Genomic DNA, 16,037 nt, shown 5'->3' with positions numbered 1-16,037 from the left:
AGTTTCTCATATGCTTGAAGAATGAAACACAAGAAAGGGATGGAAAGTGCTTAAAAGCAAACTGTTTAAGACCTGCAAAAAGAAATTGGAGCTTCTTGAACTGCCCCATACCGAACCATTGCAGTTTGTACTATGCACACCTATTTTCTATGCTGAGATTGGATCTCAGTGCTACCTGTGATTAAATGAGTCTGGCTTCCTTTATGGCTTCTGTTAACAATTTGATCTGGGTTTTTTGGAGGGGTTCCTATTGTCATATTATCATATTTCTTCCTTATCTGTCCATAATACTGGTTTAAATTTAGATACGCAATTGAGTAGTGAGCCACCTCAGAGTCAGAGCAGCCTGTGCTTCAACAGTCAGAAAAAAGAAAGGAACAGAAACATCAGTGTCATGGTGTTTATTATTATAAGTTTATTATTTGGTGTAGAACTTAACAGGTTCCCTAGTCTCTAGGCTTCCATGGACAAAACTACCACAAGCTCTAGAATCTATTCACAGGTTCATTCAGGTGGTATATTCTGCAAGACACGATTCTTTCTGCATTGTCTTTTCTCCTCAAGAGTGATCCTGCGTGTGTTCTCAAAGGCATCAGCAGTGTTACAGATGGTGTGTCTCCAGGCCTCCCGATTTGAGGCCAGAGTAGACCAGTTATGTTGATCAATATGGCCAAGGCTGAGATGTTGTTTCAGGGAGTCCTTATATTTTTTCTTTGGGGCTCCTCTCTTGCAGCAACCAGTGGCAAGTTCACCATAGAGCAAGATCTTAGGGAGGCAGTGGTCCTTCATCCTTGAGACGTGCCCTGCCCATCGCAGCTGTGTTCTCAGCAACATGGCCTCAATACTTGTGACTGCTGCTTGTTCTAGAACAGACGTATTGGTCACATAATCTGAGCAGGGGATGTTTACAATTGTATGAAGGCAGCTTTGATGGAAGCGTTGATGGAAGCGTTCGAGGAGTTGCAGGTGGTGGTGGTAAATGACCCATGATTCAGAACCATATAAAAGAGTAGACAACACAATGGCTTTGTAAACACTGATCTTTGTACTTTTCTTCAAGTGTTTATTTCGCCAAACTCTTTTATGGAGTTTTCCAAAAGCACTATATGCCTTTGCTAATCTGTTGTCTGTCTCTCCGTCAATCTTACCGTCCGAGGAGACGAGGCTACCTAGATAATTAAAGTGCTGGATTGATTTGAGCTCTGATTGGCCAATGGTGATATGGGGATGATGGGGGACTTCCTGAGGTGCAGGTTGATAGAGAACTTCTGTCTTCTCTAAGCTGACTTCCAGCCCAAAGAGCTCAGCAGCATCTGCAAAGCAGGATGTTAAATGCTGCAGAGCTGCTTCTGTGTGGGCGACCAGGGCAGCATCATCAGCATAAAGCAGCTCCTGGACAAGATGGTTTAAGGTCTTGGTGTGGGCCTTCAGTCGCCTTAGGTTCAGTAGGCTTCCATCAGTACGGTATCGAATGTAGATATTGTCCTGATAATTCACAATCTTTTCCAAAGAATCTTGTGTTTATAACAGAATAGAAATACATACAACACTCTTTATTTTTTTCTCTCTTCAAGAAAACACTTAAATTAGATCATATAATATTTCTGTGATTTTTTTTTTTTTTAGTTGAATTTAGATTTGGTAGGTCATTCTACAATGTTTCTACATTCAGAGATTTCATGGACAAAAAAAGTAAACAAATACTTAGAACCAGTTTTTAAAAAATGTTTATAATGTGAACTCTTTGGAGAGGGAAAAATCATGTTCCATGCAGTGAAATATCAAGAAAACTTGAGGCACAGCAAATAATAGCTGACATTTTTGCTTTTGGTGGTTTTTTTTCTTTTCATTGTTGACATTTCTGTAAAAGGTACATTCTTGTTGAATTGTTTTTCTTCACACAAGTCCTTGCTTCTCTGGTCTCAGATATTGTAAAACAATATAAAACAAACAAACATAACTTGATTTGTTTATTCATAGATCCTTGTTGCTTTAAGACATCTTCATTTCAAAAATATTGTTCATTGTGACCTCAAACCAGAAAATGTGTTATTGGCATCAGCTGATCCTTTCCCACAGGCAAGTAGAAAATGCCCTTTTCTTAAGATAAATTATTCAAATTAATAAGTGTTAGCAATGTTTATTTTACGTATAAACAAGAAAGTGATTAGTGACCTGTCTACACAGAATTTTTAGATAAGAAAAAACAATCACTTATTCAAAACCCTTTACAAAGAAGTCATGTTTGAAAATCGTTGTCTTTTGTCATTTGCCTAAAATACTCAACTAGATTTTCAAGTGTGACATAGCTATTTGTATGATTGTTGCTAATTTGCTCACCGTTACAGAACAAATTACTTAGCTTGTTGATTTGCTCCAGAAAGAAAGTTGTTTTTCTGACAGTTGTGGTGGAGTTCATGAAGAACAAGAGCTTCTTCTTTTATTTTATGAATTTAAATGCCATGTAGATTGCAGGATATTTAAATATACCTTCTGACTGGTCATATTTCTCATTAAAAGGTATTTTTATCAGCTTCTCTTACCTTTGAGCTGCAGAGTTCATCTGTAATCTTCAACTGCCCATATTCAAAATGAGTATTATTGATAATTTTTAGATAATATCAATACCAATAATTGGAAGGGAAGGATCTATACTGAATTAAGTGAGAATTTTCAAGCAGCTAAATGTCTCAGTGGAATAAGATACTCCTCTCAAAGAGGAGTTTAGAAAAAGTATCCTTGAAGGAACAGTAGAGATGCATTTTGCAACTAAACCATGATAAAAGTTCCTCAACTGTGTATTTAATAATAAAAATAATTTATGTCTTACTTTAGCATTTTTCATTAAACAGGTAAAACTTTGTGATTTTGGCTTTGCCCGAATCATTGGAGAGAAATCATTTAGGCGTTCAGTTGTAGGAACACCAGCCTACCTTGCTCCAGAGGTACTGAGAAACAAAGGCTATAACAGATCTCTGGATATGTGGTCAGTGGGTGTCATCATTTATGTAAGCCTCAGTGGTACCTTTCCATTCAATGAAGATGAAGACATACATGACCAAATCCAGAATGCTGCTTTCATGTATCCACCTAATCCTTGGAAAGAAATTTCTCATGAAGGTAATACCTGTTTGTGGCTGTTTTTATATAAAAGCTAAAAATGAGGTAGTTGTATTTTGCATTTATATTTTTTTCCTGTACATAACAGTGAAAAAAAAAATTGAAATTTCAAGTTACCATAATGTAATGTCTCTGTTTTGTGGTATCAGCTGCTTTAGACATTTCCTACAGAGCATGTGTAGACTGCATATGGCATAATCCTCTAGCATGGGACCTTTCCAGGAGGTTTTGAAGGAGGCACCATAAGCATCTACAGATCAGATTGCTATAGAATCTTTAGGGAACCTCAGCTACTGGAATTGGCATTGCATGTATTTACATATGTACCTCATTATTCAGCTCTATTGCCTCTGCAGTCTTTTTCTTCTGCTGCTTTTTCCAGTAATTTAGTTTCGGTTCAATAGGATGCGGTATCTTGGTAGTCTTTGTGTGGGGAAGATAAAACTGAACAATTCCAAATAGATGAGGTTTCAGGAACAGTATGAAAAAATGTCATAGAAGAGACTTTCTGCAGGGAGAAAAGGCTTGGAGATAATGAATGAGACTTTTGAAACTCGAGTTCTGGTCAATGGCATCAAAGAACTAAAGAACAGTGTGACTAGTTCACTAGCAACATCTTAAACGTAGGTAAATTCTAAACACTAAATTCTAAACTAAATAGGTCATTTAACAAAATTGTCAATTCTGGTTTCACCGGTATTTTCATATACATAACATTTTCAGGCAGCTTGATTTTCTTTAGAATTTTTTTTTTAATCATTATCTTTATGTCCATAATTTTTGCAGGATTGCTTTGTAAGTCCTAAAGTGAAGGAAACATTATAAACATCAAATTCTTATATGTTTTTTTGAATTTTAATATGTGTCAACTTGTATTACAATACTACCATTTACAATTTCTGGTATTTACAGTACAGTTTTTCTGTTTTTCAGGTGATATGTTTAACATACGTGTTAAGTGTAGTTTAAAGCATTGTACCTAATGCTTACTATAATATATAATAGCCATGTGAGATTCTCAGCTGAAAAATGCTCTGAGAGCATTGTTTGCTATTTTATCTTGGTGGCAGATGAAGTTTGAAATCTGTTGGGATAAAAAAAAAAGCTATAAATCTGCACAATTACACACTGAAGTTCTCCTGAACCTCCACACACTTTGATATGTAAGCTGACAGAATCTGTTGGCAGCAATGCTTTATCTGTCGCTAGAGATAAGCAAACAGCAATCAACACAGGGGAAGCTGCAAGAAATCGTCTCCCACAAGTTTCTACTGTGGTAGACAGAAGATCAATTTTTACACTCAGAGGTGAAGATTCAGTAGGGCACCTACAGAAAACTCACCTACTTGGTTGTTATCTCTCCATTTGTAGAATTGCAGCCTTCCTTAAGAGTCAATGGATACCAGGCTGCAAGCATGCAGAAGGGAGGAAAAAACCACTTCAACGAATTACTAAGTTAAAGTCTGCTTATACATTGTGATTTTTTTACATATTTGAATTGCTAGCTGATGAAACACTCTGTTGTGCTAAATGAAAACCTGAAAAAAGTCTGAAGAGATTCCGTTATGTTTAACACAGAGAGATAGAGACAAAATTTCTGTCCAATTATTCCTTGATAATGCTGATTTTTAGAGCTCAAATTTGAACTCAAATTCCGGATTACTTAGGGAAAATAAGGGAATATTTTTCTTATGTCAGCTTCTCTGGCCCACTCTCCTGCACAGCTTGCGAAAGAGCAGGAGCTGGGCCCTGTGCACCTGCTGGCTCCGTCCAGATTCTGTTACATCTGACAATGTAGCACGGTTAAAATGCAAACCTGTACCCAGTGTCCTAACAGGTTACTCTGGTTTACAATTCTGAACAGTGCCATGTTAATTAATATTGCAAATAATTGTAATATTTAAGGGAGAAACAGAGTTGATTTTAAAGGTTTTATGAAGTTGCTTATTTAACACTGCAAATAGAAACAATTTGAAAAGGTATGTCTGTTTAAATGTAAACTATGGTAATGTGAAACTCATTTCAAGCTAAAGATGCTGGGGTTCATAAATTTCTCTTCTGTAAATCTACAAAATTCAGACAGAGAATCGGTTTCAGTCCCAGCAGGTTACATTTGTGCACTTGAAATTCTTCCTTTAGCTTGTCGTAGCCTCTTCCAGCTTCCCTAAAAGGTTAAGCTAATGAACTGGATTTTCCCTGCCATATTTTCCCTGTTATTCTTTTTGCCAATATTCTTAATCATTAAATATTTTTCAACAGAAATTTCAACATTAATGACTATGATTACTTTTAATTTTTTTTCATTATGAAAAGATCAAGAATAGATTTCTTTTAAAGGCAGGTGTATTTCTTGTTTATTTCCTTGAAATCTGTATCATAATTATATGATATTATTATCCCAAGAGAATGGTAATAATAACCTACTAGTTCTTCCACTCAAGCTTGTAAGGGAGTTATATCTCAATGTGGAATATGATGCTGCTGCAGAATTTGGCAAGGTCTTTGTAAATGAACAATGATCGGTCTATTTCTTTCAAGGCAGTATGATTGAAATTTCTGTAAAAAGTTTGGGAATAAGTAAACTTAGTTATTGCTATCTTCTATTTTGATTGTAATCAGAAAGGAAAAATCACATATTTCTTTGCATTTAATGGATACTGCACAAATTAGAGTGAATGATGCTGTGTTTATCACCACTTTGGTTTTGGTGCACAATAGATGCTTCTCCTGATAACTGCCAAGCAGCAGCATGTTAATTTGGGAACTGGAAGGCAAAAGGTAGCAAGACTTTAAAAAAAAATAAAATGAGGAAGGTCATACCTAAACAGTGTGTCTAGAAAAGCAACAACAGTGATAAAGTAGCCTAAATATTCCCTTTATGTATTCCTTATTCAATTATTGGTCTTAAGGTAAAATTGGCTTTTAAAATTTTAAACTGCACTGATGAGGGGATAAATTTGTAAAAACACATGACCCATAACAGTTTAAACTGCATAGTTATGAAAAAAATACACTTAAAGTCTAACAGGTTCAGAGAAAAAGCATATGGAAATAAGTTACATTTTGGAAAAGTGTGTCATGCATGAATACAATATTGTGGTCTGTGTTAGTTTTCTTGATAATTACTTGTCCTTTAGCATTTTCTAGCAATTCTTAAAATAAAAACCTACAGTCACAAACCAAGAAAGAAGACAGAATCTATTTGAGGCTAATATTTTTGAGTGCCTAATGTTTTTAAGTTGCCATCAACAGTTCTGTCTTCTCTACCACTCACTAATGTGATTTAGTCATTGACTATGAGTCTTTCTCTCCATAATGTGCCTGTCTGATGTCATAACTTCTGGATTAATCTCATCAACTCTTCCTGCTGAGAAATTCTGGCTTTTTTCTTTTTTTATGTAATGCTTTGTCTGTCCTTTTCTCCATTAAAATATAACTTATGAAAACTAAAACTTTCCAATTTTTGTAGTACTTAGATTTCTCCACAGGGAATTCTGATTTTTACCTAAGTGGATGCATTTTCCCTTGTTTTTCCTATAACTTCACTCTTTTGAAAGAATACACCCTGAAAACTGAGGCTGTGTTTGTATGTCTAAATAGAATTGTAAGACATTACAGGAAATAAGTAGTTTTTTGTGGTAGACTTTGGGTGTGTTTTAGAAAACCAAGTTTTGTCACAGCCATTCAGCATTCCATTGCCCAATCAGCTATTTTTTCTGTGTCTTCAATGGTTGTCAAGTCAGGTCACATTTCCAAATTCACTGAATTGCTGTATAACAGTTTGGCCTTAATTCAGTTTTCATTGTGAAATTTTGCTAGATGTTGATACAGAGAAATCTACTTGCAGAATTCTTACCTATTTTATAGCTTTAAATTTCACATCTCTCAAGCATGAAACCTGTTTTCAACAACTTTACTCTTTGTTTCCAGCTTTGACCTTCCAGTCCACCAAATCTGCGTGATCTTGAAAGATTTATTTTGACTTAGCTGCAGGTTACAAAAAATAAATACTGCTAAGTATAGAGACCAAACTCCCTGGTGGATTTTGTCTCTCTACCTCTTAGTATATTTTACCTAGCGTGTCTTCACTGTGGTGGCTGTTCTGAACTGTATGGTCCTCAAATGTGCTATGTCAAGCTTTGGATTATTCATGGTGTATTTTTTTCTGCTGTGTGATTTCCATAGATCATTGTACTCATAATTTTTTTTCATCAACTACCAACACAGCTATTACTACTAGCCTGATGAGCTGTGTGATGTGCACATAATTGATTAGGTTCTTCACATTACTTGATATTATTAAAATGATTTGAGAAGAAACAAAGGAATTCCTTCCATGCATTAAATTTGATCATGGTGTGCCTGTTACAATGCTTTGGAGTCATAAATACCACAGCTGCCTTCAAGCCAATATTTATTCAGACTTGTTACAGCATAATGTGAATAGAAACTGTTTCACACATTAATGAGAAAGTCACATGAATGAGCGAGCGTTAAGTATGAGGAGGTCAAATACATTTTATAGCTCAAAGATGCTCTTTGCCTCTGTAAATGTTTAGCTAGCTGTTAAAACTAAGGTCTTGGCTCTACTTACACATTTGCTAGGATGGATTAATATTAGAAAACCTCTCTTACAGAGGTGCAGCTTAGAATTGCCAAGGATTTCTTTTGATGGTACAGCTGAATCCATGTCCCTGAAAATAATCTCTGCGAGTTGAAGATTATTTTATGCTAAAATAACTGCATGTACACTAGGGTGTTTATCAACAAAGCTGTGTTGACCAGCAATTGGGAGGGGATTTATGTGTCTTAAAAAATTATACTTCTAGTTAATAGACATATTCTCAGAAAATTACAGGGCCTAGGAGGTCCTGGGCCTCCTGTGTTACTGGCACCAGCTTAAATTTTTACAATGATGACAGTAAGAGTAGTTCATGTAATATATTGTTAATTTAGGACTAATATGCTAATATATTGTTAATTTAGGACTGCTTTTTTATATATTCTTAAGGTGATTTCCTGTTTATAAGTTATGTAAAAAGCTAAAGTCTGCAGGGAAGGACTAAATGAATAATATATTCATAATAGGGTTTTCAGATATTTTGTAAACTTTTGTGTTTATGTGCGGATCAAACCCTAATTGAGTTAAAGCAGTCATTCCTATGAAAAGCAATTACTGTGTTAATTTGATACTTAGAGTGAAATTGTGACTTTGTCTTTACTGGAGTTAATTATTTGCCATATTAATAAACTTGCATAAGCAGATAAGAGTCATGAATCTCCTAACTCTTTCCAGTAAAATAAAACTAAAGAACCATCTTTCCTAGAATCAAGGGTATATAGAGCTTTCTAAAGTTGCATTTGAATCCCCCAAAGGGGATTTTGCTGAATGAGTACCTATCTAAATGACCAGTACTCATTCTACTGGAGTAGTTGGCTAGATTATTCCCTTTAACAAAGTTTCCAGCTCCTGGAACTTGACAAGCCCTTATCTGGCTGCTTACAGTATTCTTAAATTATAGAATGTAAACAGGAACCCATAAAAGTATTAGAAAAAAGTCCTCTCAGAACTTTCATTCAGGTTACCTCCTTGGTGATAACCTCTTGCATGCTTAAAGATGATGTGCAGACCATAGGTGGTCTTTCATAATGCTCTGCATTTATTTAATTATTGACTTTACGGAGAACAACCGTAAAATTTTATAAAGCTCCTAAAATATCTGAAAAGATTACTTTAAAACCTGATTTAAAAAGAACCCCAGTCTCTAGTGAAAATGAATAAAATTTACTTTAAAATACGATGTAGTTGCTACTGTCTCCTGAAAATGGCTTTTTTTTCCCAGACAGAATATTTAATTTTGTAACAGTTGATGCCCCAGTATAGTCCCCTGAATCATACTGAAGTTGTATGTCTAAAATAAATGCTAATACCTTCCAAATTTTTATCTTCAGTGTTTTTAATCAGTATAACTCAAAACTTAATCATCAAACAATTATATGATTTTTTTTAAATTCAGAAATTGTGTCAACATGAATCTTACTGTTCGTATATCTTACATGAACTGAAACCAGACTAAACTTTGTAAGTTAGTGGCTATCCAGACACTGTGAGAACAGGATGGGTTTTTTGAAAGCTGAAACAGTGAGAATAACCAGGAACTTTCCACATGTCCTTTAAGTATTTTAATTTCAGCACTCATAGTGTCAGTATTGAACTTCCCAGCTTGTTCTTTACTTTACATAGCACTGTTCTTTTGTTGCCTTGCTGGTATATATCACTTGCCTCTTGACTTCTGATACTCAGACAGAACTCTTGTGCATGAGAAGTGGCATTTCTTGGATGGTGTGATTTCCTGGTAAAAAGTAGCAAAGTCTCTTTGCTGTTGAAACTCATGTTTGATTTCCTTTTTCACCTAAGTTTTAAAACTTTGAGCATTAAAGCAAATTAAATTGTATCAGATAGCTTAAGCCCTAAGTCTTCGCAGTGGTCATGTTGCATTTCTGCTTATTTATGAAGAGGCAAGTCATGTGCAAAACTTTCTTGGCAGAAAGAACCCTAGATAAAGAACTAAACACAAACAGCAAAACTGGTTACAGAAACAGCAATGTTTCAGTGGTGAAATAAGCAGATTATTTGTAAACTGTTGTCAGTAGGTGCTTAGAAGTTACAGAGGCACATGTAGGGATGCATGCACTTATATCTCAGCAGTTACCAGGACAATCAACCCTTTCATCAGGGTCTTGACCTATTTTCCAAACTGAGATTCATAGTAAATGATGAAAAATGATCTCTGAAGATCATATATACTGAAATATCACTGAAGATAGTAAGGAAATGGTAACTCCATTGAATTCACATTCAACACTGGCCTATGTATCAAAAGACAGCCTGAAGTCTTATTGTAATTCTGCTGAATTTGAGCTAAGTTGACAGTGTTCCAGAAGATGCTGATGTTTGCTGATATACAGATTTACTGCAGTGGGTAGGGACTATGTTCTCCTATTCCAAGCATCAGAGAAAACAATGGCCACTACTTTTTCCCAGATATTATCAGAAGTCACTCTGTAATTAAACCATGGCATATGACTGGCTTTCCAGTCTCTTCCCCATATCTTGGAAGGTGACAACTTCTATTACCAATAAAGAGGAAAAAGATTAACCTCACTATTTTGGAAAACAAATGAGTTTTCAGAGTGATATCATTTATCAGTAATGATCGTATTGGCTGTCCTCTGACTTTCTCATCCCACGTCCACTTCATGGGCACTTTGAGAGGGAACAAAATAAACATGAGTTAGAGAATTTAACATTAACTGTACTTAATGCAAAACAACAGAAAAGTAAAATTAAGACCATCTGTTCCAGGAAAAGAATAGGGCAGAGCCTCTGGCAGTGCTTTCTTTGTCAGAAGTCCTGAGATTTTTTTATCTCGTTCCCACAATTGCTTTGATTTGCAATACAGTATTCATCACCAGAACTCAGGGCTACTTTAGTGATAGGCTGCTGTTGCTAAGAATAGGTTTGTCTGTCAAACTTACTGCATACATCCAGATAGGCTACCATGTACATTCCCATTTTCCTGGACATTGTTTTTGTTGTGTTCTGCCCCATGGCAGAAGCATGCATATAGCCCTGCTTGGCAAACTGAGTCTGGGGAGAGGAAGGCTCTGTAAAAAAAGAAAAGCTTTTCTGTATTGCTGTACAAACCTCGGAGATGTATCGGTTTAAAGAATTCTGTCCCATCTCGTACTCTTAAAATGGACAGGATGATTATTCATCTCATTCAGTACCCAGCTGGCAGCAGTATCCATCTGACATGCTTCAGACCCAATGCCCCTCAGTGACACCATGTTTTTGTGTTACTTTCAAGACCATCTTTCCCTGTCCCCGTGATATAAACAGAGAAATAAAGATGTAAACCAGCACACTTTGGACAAACCAAGGGATAATGTGATGAAATGGAAAATCTGCAGGTATATTGTTGTTCCTTGTGGCTAGTCAGTTATTCTGTAATAACAGTAACTTTTCCCTAAAACAATGGTGAACATTTCACACTTTCATGCTACCATCATTTTTTTTTAATTTGTGATGTTTTTTATAATTGCATTCAAAGCTCAGCAATCTCATTCCAGAGATTTTTCCAAAGGGGTCACTCAGTGCAGTTTCATGCACTGGTCATTGGCTCATGGGCCTCATGCCTTCAGGCATCACAACACACATGCCTACAGGGTAGGAGAGTTGTCATTGTTCAGCTCAGAGAAGAGAAGTCTCCAGGGAGACCTTATAGCACCTTCCAGTACCTAAAGGGTAGGTTTAGATTGGATATTAGGAAGAAATTATTGACTGTGAGGGTGGTGATACAGTGGAACAGGTTGCTCAGAGAAGTTGTGGATGACCCATCCATGGAAGTGTTCAAGATCAAGTTGGACGGGTCTTTGAGCAACTTGATCTGATTGAAGGTGTCCTTGCCCATGGTAGAGGATCTAGCTTTAAGGACCCTTCCAACCTAAACTATTCTGTGATTCTGTGAACCTCTGTGAATCATTGACTCCAAAACATCAGAAAATATGAAATTTGTAAAAGAAGCTCTCTCACTTTTCTAAACAGCAGACTGCTCACTAACAGGTAGAAGCAATGCTTAGTTCAAAAGGAAAGTATTGCAAGACTTGGTGACTTACAAAGCTTGATTTCTCCATTCAGTGACTGGGAAGGTGCAGCTGTCAGCTAAAAGTGCAACTGACAGTCTTAAGGAAATATATACATATATATATATGTGTGTGTGTGGTACCTGAATACTATAGTCCGCACTTACATGAAATTTTTTTCACTTGAGCAGGAACTGAGTAAGAGTTATCGTCAAGCAACTGTTCAGTAAAACAGTTGTAATCCCATTAGGAAAGGTTGCATGGGTACCTTCAGGGACTTCAGCACTGACCGCATTTGTAAAAAGCTGAAGTAAAAACTAACTGCCCTCTTTTTACAACTATGATGTCCGTATAGCTCTCTCTTTGCATGTCCTATTTGAAACAAATATATTTAAACTAACATTTTCGATTGTTATTTCTTTTTAGCTATTGATCTCATAAATAATTTGCTGCAAGTGAAAATGAGAAAGCGCTACAGCGTGGACAAAACATTAAGTCACCCGTGGTTACAGGTATTTGTACAAATTCCATGTTTTTTACTTATGCATTCATACTCTAAGCGTATAAGATATCTTCATCTTTAAGCACAGTAGAATCTAAGAAAATCTGCAGACCTGAAAATGTTTTCAAATCCTGAGAACCTCATGCTCCTTCACCAATTTGCCTATAGTTTCTCATTAATTTCTAAAGTATTAGATTCCAATACTAAAATGTTTCATGCTTCCAAAATATACTACAAAAATATTTTATCATATTTGTCCACTGAGAAAATTATGTGTATAAAAAGTAGTCATTTGACTTACATCATTGCCTGGAGTTTACCCTGATTCACTTCTTATTAAAACTAATCAACAAGCTTTCACTTCACAGTCATCAGAAGAACTAGTGAGGGTTGTATGCTTTCCAGGAAAATATATTAACCACCTTCAATTGAATTCTTCAACTAAAAACTGAGATGCAAGGCACTTTTGAGATGCTAGCAGCCTCTGTCTTATGCTCACTGTTTGGTAATTGTTTTATCCTGGCAGCAGCCAAATCACTGCAAGTTCAAGGCCTAAGACACTCAGTGAGGAGCCAGGGCATTGGGTTGCTCCCTGCGGATGAGGACAGGCTGAGGCCAGACTGGTACACCAGCTCATCAGGTCTCCCATGTTTGCATCTACGAAAGTAATTGTGGTGCAGGCATGTGTTTAATGCACAATTTCAAAGGAATCTTTATCAAACCAGAAAACTAAATCCTACTCCAGTACCTTATAGCTGCTACTGTTTCTCAAAGTAGATGGTGACCTGCTGGTATAGGAGGAAAAGGGTTGTAATCTCCCACCTTGCACCCCACCTTCCCCAGGGACATTTATCCTGGGCTTACTTTCTCCCGCCCAGATTTCCTGTCACTTTCTAGTCTTTTCCTCCAAGACTGCTCTTCTCTCTGGCAATCATTGCATAATGCATTTGCCTGAGTCTTTGGGTACCGGAGGTGGTCTGCACTATGATCTGTAGCAAGGATGCTGGCTGTCTCACAGGGCAGGACAGGGTCCTTCACCTCATTGCTTGTGCAATAATGAGTGAAGGCGAACAAGATGAGGCAGTACGCAGCAGCTCTAGCACCACGGATGGGATGAATCCTCTTTCTGGAAGAGCCCTACTTTGCGGGCTAAGGAAAGATAAGAGTGGTACAGGGCAGTGAGACTTAGAGATGTTCTCTGAGAGGATGGCTGTGTAAGAAATGGGCCAAATGATGTGAGATAATAAAGATGAAGGCCTTTATGCATTTACAGTGTTTGGGCTTTGTAGAGTTTTGGCGAGGTGGTCAGGGTTGTGTCTTAGATAGGGATAAGATGGCAGAATAAAAAGAAAACTGAATACAGGATCGTGAGGAGAGGTTAGTCTGCATGGGGCTAGGATTGGCTCTGTTACTACAGCTTCATGATGCTTTGGCTGGGAATAAGAAAAGAAATTATTGAACTTGTTATATACTTTAGACAGATCAGATGCTGCAGTGCATGATGGTCTAAACAGCATGAGACTCAAGCTAGGCTTCCGACCTTACCATTGACTGTCAACATGGAATTCCAAAGTATGTTGACGTTTAGCTGTATAAGTTTCTTGGAACACACCAGTAATTGCCCAAATTTGGAAAAAGAGTTTTTTTCTAGCCTAAGCTGAATTTATGTTCTGCATCATTATACTGAGATGGAGGAGCTGTCTTGACTATCTGATACAGATCACTAGCATGTACATGTATGATTTAAATATGTTTCTTCTTCCTTATTCATCTTGTGACTAGAGTGAGGAATTGCTTTACCACCCTTAGATAGCTGAGTTAATAGCACTCTGTATACTATTTATAGCAGAAGGGAATGTAATTTATTTAAGGAAATCTAAAACTAATAGTGTTATTCTATTTCAGGACTACCAAACCTGGTTAGATTTAAGGGAACTGGAATGTAAAATGGGAGAACGTTACATTACCCATGAAAGTGATGACTCCCGATGGGAACAGTATTCAGGAGAACATGGATTGCAGTATCCAGCACACCTTATCAGTCCAAGTGCTAACCATAATGAAAACACCAAGCTAGAAGAAACAGAAATGAAAGCCCTCAGTGAGCGTGTCAGCATCCTTTAAGTTGCATCCCCTATAATCTGTCAAAACACTGTGGAATTAATAAATACATACGGTCAGGTTTAACGTTTGCCTTGCAGAACTGCCATTATTTTCTGTCAGATGGGAACAAAGCTGTTATGCTGTTACACTGTTGATATATCTGAGTTGCCAAGACAAATCAACAGAAACATTTTTGTGTGACCAACTGTGTTGTATTTACAAAAGTTCCCAGAAACACTAAACTTGTTATTGTGAATGATTCATGTTGTATTTAATGTATTAAAACCTGTCTCCACGGTGCCTTTGCAAACTAGTATTTTTCTTACTTGAGCCTCATTTTGGTAAGAGAGAACTTTCCCATGAAGATCTGGGGGTTTTGTTGTGCATCGTTAGTATTGTAATTGTAAGCAAACTCTTGAAGAGTAGATTATAACTGGTGTTCTGTGAACAACTTCTACCATTTGGATAAAAGCTTTATTTAGTGTCCTAAGAATAGAAAAGGCAAACAGTAGTGATTTGCACAGAACTGTACAGTTTCAAAACAGATAGATAACCTGTGTATGTGTTTGTGTATATAGATGCAGATACACATACACACAGTATACCTTGCTCTTAAGCCTTAATGCCTTAGTAATGTAAACTGCAGCTTGTTGGTTGTATTTCCCCTTTTCTTAAAATACTCTAATATGGATATTCTCTAATATGTACATTCAGAAGCTAAATAATATGTTGACTTTGTGTATGTTTTCAATAAAAGTCTTGTTAAAATAGGTTCATTGATGAAACTTTCTGTTTAAAATATCCCTGGAATGGCATCAGAAGTAGGAAAAATAAATTAGTTCGTCATTAAGAAGACCATGTGGAGGTAGGTAGGAAAATCTGCTGGCTAAACTCTTCTTTCTATAAAACATTTTGTAAGTTCAATCAGTTTTGAAACATACTTAGGAAGTGGGGAAGTTGAGGATGCATTAATGGGAGTTTAGTTTTTAAAAAAGTGTGCTACTTCTGCTTTTTCACTCACTTCCTCTGAACTGGCAAGACACTGCAGACCTTTCTTGCTTTTCTTCCCCTGAAAACTTGAAAGATAATTATTGCCGTTTCTAACAAGTAGTGTTCCAATGGTAAGCCATTTAGCTTTAACAGTTAGAAAAGTTCAGTCTGCACTGTAAAACACGTGCCAGATAGTAAAAAGTGAAAAGCTGAAAATTATTCTATGCCACAGTCTTTGTCTGAAAAAACAGTTGATATACAGATATTGAAGACTGAGGTTAAAAATGTAAAGATACATTGGATGAGAGGCAGAAGTATGTGATGATAAGAACCACATATGATAAACCTCCACTGATCAAATCTCAGCTTTATGTTACAATCACGAGCTCTTTGGTCGATAAATCCATTCTTTTGTTGAAGAAGAGCTTTGTCCAGGGGAAATTTTTGCCAGATACATAACATGACTAAAACCAGAAGAATTTTTCTTAGTGTTTTGCACCCCTGCTGGACAGCTTGTGTGTACTGTAGAAGAAATGAAGAAAAGGCACCTTTATTAAAAAAAAATAAAATTAGAAAATTAAAAAGTATTGTGAAAAATGATTTATAAATCTGTTCTCCCTCCTACCCACCTTCTTCCCCTACTCCCACTAACAAAAAAAAAGAAATCCTTTTCCAA

At 36.5% G+C, this 16,037-nt stretch overlaps 1 protein-coding gene across 5 annotated transcripts in view; it reads left to right on the top strand.

Annotated features, from left to right (window-relative positions):
* PRKD1 (protein kinase D1) overlaps positions 1-15,147 on the top strand; it is a 121,604-nt gene extending 106,457 nt beyond the window's left edge. For all 5 annotated transcript variants that reach the window (XM_032691533.1, XM_032691536.1, XM_032691534.1 and 2 more), the window contains 4 exons: positions 1,981-2,079; positions 2,853-3,120; positions 12,193-12,278; positions 14,174-15,147. In XM_032691533.1, the coding sequence (XP_032547424.1) occupies positions 1,981-2,079; positions 2,853-3,120; positions 12,193-12,278; positions 14,174-14,392 (672 nt within the window). In that variant the 3' untranslated portion in view covers positions 14,393-15,147. The remainder of the gene's footprint in view (positions 1-1,980; positions 2,080-2,852; positions 3,121-12,192; positions 12,279-14,173) is intronic.
* Positions 15,148-16,037: the final 890 nt, after the last annotated feature.

The sequence above is a fragment of the Chiroxiphia lanceolata genome, chromosome 6 (genome assembly GCF_009829145.1).
Source record: "Chiroxiphia lanceolata isolate bChiLan1 chromosome 6, bChiLan1.pri, whole genome shotgun sequence".
Lineage (NCBI taxonomy): Eukaryota > Metazoa > Chordata > Aves > Passeriformes > Pipridae > Chiroxiphia > Chiroxiphia lanceolata.
The sequence above is the reverse complement of the archived record's forward strand: the minus strand, read 5'-3'. Positions and strand labels throughout refer to the sequence as shown.